At 38.9% G+C, this 4,539-nt stretch overlaps 1 protein-coding gene across 1 annotated transcript; it reads left to right on the top strand.

Moving 5' to 3' along the window:
- Nucleotides 1–1,451: 1,451 nt before the first annotated feature.
- LOC103359210 (hepatitis A virus cellular receptor 1 homolog) lies at nt 1,452–4,227 on the top strand. The gene is made up of 6 exons (XM_008284443.1): nt 1,452–1,563; nt 1,724–2,062; nt 2,143–2,205; nt 2,373–2,461; nt 3,052–3,145; nt 3,285–4,227. Exons 1-6 carry the CDS (start codon nt 1,521–1,523, stop codon nt 3,368–3,370), a joined length of 714 nt encoding a protein of 237 aa, XP_008282665.1. The 5' UTR covers nt 1,452–1,520; the 3' UTR covers nt 3,371–4,227.
- Nucleotides 4,228–4,539: the final 312 nt, after the last annotated feature.

The following is a 4,539-nucleotide window of genomic DNA, read 5'->3' as shown; positions in this document are numbered from 1 at the left end:
GTTTGTTTGTTGTTTGTCAGACACAATCTGAGAACTGATTTGCAGCTGTGATAATTGACAAACCGCAGGAGATCCCAGTGGGAGGACAGTGATCTATGGAGCGCTCGAGCAGCTCGGTGGCGGCTGACAGCGTTGACAAGTGGAGGTGGAGACGGGCCTGTCAGAGGTGAGCGGAGGGCAGATAAAAGCTGGCGAAGACAAAATATTTTTCTAGACTGCTGTCCTCATATATCCACATGCCACACACTTCCTTCCCATTCGTAATCGTCACATGGCAATGAGCACGCACACACACGGTATATTACATATGCACATACATCCACAGATGCTAACTGGAGCCTGCAAAGGGGAATTTGACCTGTTTTGCCGAGCATTAGTTCATACTGAACCAATAAAACAAATGGCAGAAATAAATCCTGTGGCAGAGGGTATCTGTGTAACATTTACAACACATACAAAAGTCAGTTTGGTCCATGTTAAAAAAAAAGAATATGTCCTTTCTGCACTGCAGTGATGTTTGCGATGCACTAAAGTGTATGTTTGTAAAAAAAAAAAAGTAGACTAAGACAGAAACACCAGAAATAATGAGAGTAAAGAGCCGTGCAAAACAAATAAAAGAAGCCACATGTGGTAACAAAGATAATCAGTACTGACAGAATAAATGATTTCAGCTTTATTAGTCACTTTGAGGAGAATCTCAAACATAATTGGATGTCTGTTTCCTCCCCTCTTTCCTGTCTCTTTTCAGCTGTCCCTGTAATAAAGGCTGGAAAACGCTCAAAAAATACTCTTAATGAAGGGAAACTTTAGTAACAAGACACACATTATTGTTGGTGCACTGAGTAATTGTAATAAATCCTACATAACCATTTTTTAAGGAAATCATCTCAGAGCCAAGATGGGGACACGCCACTTTCCGGGCCAGAAGAGAACAATTTATTCCAGCCAAATTACAACAACAGTCTTGCAGTATTGCTGCTACTTCGGTTACCACTATTATTGCTGAAGATAAGATAAAACTTTAATGATCCCTCTGCAAAAATCTATCGGAGCAATGCCAGGAATCACGCCATCAATTCTACAAAATTATAGTGACCTAATAAGATGTGACTAAACGAGAAGTGCTTGTGCCAGATATAACCATTACTCAGCGGTCATAGTTCCGGTTTAAGTGTCTGTCATTTAAAACTTCCCATACTGAAGAAATGCAGGCTTGCATGCTGTGTTTATGCTTTGCAGTGTGTAATATTTTCACATGTCTGTTTTTTACAGGACATAGCTGAGTTTTATATCTCCAATGATAAACTTTGATAACAGCAGATAAGGCAGATTCTTTTTTCCAGTGGGCTCAAGAACTCCAGTCCAAATGCAGACAAGACTCATATTGATTTCCTTCCTGACTTAAAGAAAAAGGGAAGTTAAGTCTTCAGCTTATGCTACCGTCCACCCTGCAGAGTGTGTGGGGGGAGAAATTCATTGTATCCTCACTTCAGGACATTGTTATACAATAGCCTACACACATGCGGGGTCTTTCTTATTTTTTCCTCTTGATCCTGAGCCGAGGTAAGTCGATATTTTGTTCTTTTTTTTGTTTTGTGCAATTTGTCGTGGGCTTGTTGCTGGAGGGGTGTGAGGAGGAGTGTGGGCGCAGCCATGGGCTTCAGAATAAAACGTGCAATCTGCATCATCCGGTTTGATCCAAATCTGTGCCGTCTCCTCACAGCGTCTTCAGCCACCTTCAAAGTCATCGGCCTGGTTGGGCACAATGTCACTTTGCCGTGTGTTTATGACGCCCAAACTCATGGCGTCCTGAGTTTCTGTTGGGGACAAGAGAAGGTGCCTCGGTCCAAATGTTCCAGCACCATCCTCTCCTCCCAGGATGGGGCTGTGTCCTTCCGGCAGTCCCCCAGGTACCAGCTGCCGGGCCGGGTGACAGACGGAGACGCTTCCCTGACCATCGTGGACGCTCAGTGGGCTGATGCTGGTGTCTACGGCTGCAGGGTCGAGATTCCCGGCTGGTTCAATGACTATAAGGTCAACATCCAGCTTCTCATGGAGGAAGGTAATGATCATACAAACCACAACAGGTGATCGGAATCATTTGATGTTTTTCAGTTCAACCAAATGACATTTCTTTTTCAGCTCCCGTGGAACCGCCTGTTCAGAGTACACTTTCTACTGCTGAGGGAAAAGGTGACCCAACAGGTATACATAAGTAGATAAATGAAGGTACAAAGAGCTCATGTAGATCTAAATGATGCACGATTGTTTCTGCAAATCTTTAAGCAGCTCTTTCATTTGAAATCAGAATAAAACTTAATTTTTTTTTTTTTTTATGGATGGCACTAACAGAAAGCTTCAACTTCTTACAGAAACGCCGACAACGTTTGAAACAAAAAATGTGGAAGATGATGAACCAACATGGACCAACGCTGGCTTAACCGGGAGTGTAAGAGCTGAGGTATGGTTCTGTTTTATTTAAAAGAGGAAATGCTATTTATTGTTTAAAAAATGTTCACATTTACCAAGAAAATCATACTTTTTTAAAGTGCGTTAGGACTCTCAGGTGAATCAAGTCATAATCTACGTTGTTTTTGTCTCTGAAGTGTTTCTTTTTTTTTTCTCTTATATAAACTGTGAAGAAAAATGCACTCCGTAAAAGTGTTGACCTGCAATCAGGCATCGAAATGAAAAAAAATAAACCACTAAGTCACAGCTCTAATAAAATCTTTTTATTCATTTACATCTTTTCAGAAACATTTTATTGTAAGAATTATGCGGCAAAATATGAATCATAAATGAAAACAAAGTGCCGCTTCACACTTATTTATTGACAATTCTATACATTTAATCATATTGTTTTGCTCATGCGTAGGTGTGGGTTAAAGCTGGAGGTGAGAAATAGAGACTACAGAGATTATTACAGTTTTAAACATACATTTTCATATACCGTATTTTATCGCATGTATTTATGGCACATATTAAAAACTACAGTATATGCTAATAATAATTGACCGAGTCCCTCATGATAAGATTCTTTTCGTCTTGCAGGAGAAATTCAAAGGCTTCCTGGCAGTGGGGAACATTGGCAGGGTGACAGCTATTTTCTTCTTCCCCATAATCATAATCCTCGTCTTTATTTTCCGTAAGTATGGAATGGATTATAGTTTGTGACTCATCTGCCAGATTAATTTTACATTAAAAGTGGGCGTCTATTGAACAGCTGCAGTCACAGAGTGGGTTGAAAAAAAAATCATTTCATGTTTGCATTTTTTTCAAACCAGGGAGGATGTTTCTGTCCAGGGATGATGGACAACGTCTCAACACCGTAACTGCCGAGAATATCTATGAAAGCATGCCAGTGCCGTAATGATGGCCAGCGTAACGCAGATTTCTACGAGCAACTTCGGGCTGCAACGTTTTCTCTGTCAAAAATCTCCATCTTCTTATTAACTCTTTGAACTCTTATGAATATGAGAACAAAAATGACCCATTTCCACAGTGAAGCAGCAGTGATGGCAGTAAAAAGGGTAAATGTGAGTCAGAAGATGCAAAACTATCCCGCACGTTAATTAATTTGCTTTTATTTTCCTTTTTTTCTGTGTTTTTGCCTTGAAAAGCATGCAACTGGTTTATACTTGTGGACACAATGCCACCTACTGGACTGACTGAATGCTGTTATTCAGTCCTCAGAAATGTGAAAAACACAGTTTGGTCGGTAAAAGAAGATGGAAGTTGAAATTATGAGAGGCCCAGAGATATATCGGTATATATTTGCCAGTGTAAATCACAAAACTATGGTCAATGAAGAGCAAGCTAAACACACAGACAGACCCCTTTTTTAAATGTTTTTTTTTTATTTTTATTTTTTTTTACCACATTTACATTAATATTTTGATAAAATAGACTGATGAGGCGACATGACTCAATTTAACAGTGAAACACTGAGAACCAAAATTATTCAGCAAAGTAAAATAAGTTTGAATTAGTTGTATTTCTTCCTGTTTAGTGAATTTTTTATACAAAAGGAGCTGCTCTCGTAATTTTCTGTGTATTTTTCCTATGAGAGAACCAGCAGAAAACTGAATTTTGTTTAAAAATCAAATGTTGCGACACACAAGTCTCATGACTGATGGGAGGAAATCATTTAAAATGTATTCACTTTTTGTTTTTCCTTGAAATCACTGATGCTGTGTGCAGCTTTGTGAAATATATTTCTAGAAAGACTTTGTACTTTCATTTTATTACTCTTTGAATTTTGAATTGTAGTTCAACAGAAATCTGTATTTAGGAAAACAGCAACAAGCAAACAAGCGTGATGGGACCTGTAAACTAATATTTTGTTGAACATCCCTTTGAGCCAATCACTGTAATCAAGTGTTTTCTGTAACCCAATCAGACTTCTGCACCTGTTGACAGGTATTTTGATTTTGGCCCACTGCTCATCAGCAAAGTGCTCTAATTTGTCCAGGACAGTTTTTTTTTCTTTTTTTTAATTATTCTTTTCAACCACAATTCAAAAGTAATGTCTTATTTCAC

Source organism: Stegastes partitus, unplaced genomic scaffold, assembly GCF_000690725.1.
Source record: "Stegastes partitus isolate 25-593 unplaced genomic scaffold, Stegastes_partitus-1.0.2 Scaffold359, whole genome shotgun sequence".
Taxonomy (NCBI): Eukaryota; Metazoa; Chordata; class Actinopteri; family Pomacentridae; genus Stegastes; species Stegastes partitus.
This window is presented reverse-complemented; position numbering and strand designations above follow the sequence as displayed.

What these genes read in the sequence shown, in the direction of transcription:
- LOC103359210 (XM_008284443.1), top strand. Translation starts at nt 1,521, where the DNA reads ATGCGGGGTCTTTCTTATTTTTTCCTCTTGATCCTGAGCCGAG. An exon ending in CCAGCTTCTCATGGAGGAAG is followed by an intron (nt 2,063 to 2,142) that starts GTAATGATCATA and finishes TTTCTTTTTCAG; the next exon opens with CTCCCGTGGAACCGCCTGTT. An exon ending in GGGAAAAGGTGACCCAACAG is followed by an intron (nt 2,206 to 2,372) that starts GTATACATAAGT and finishes AACTTCTTACAG; the next exon opens with AAACGCCGACAACGTTTGAA.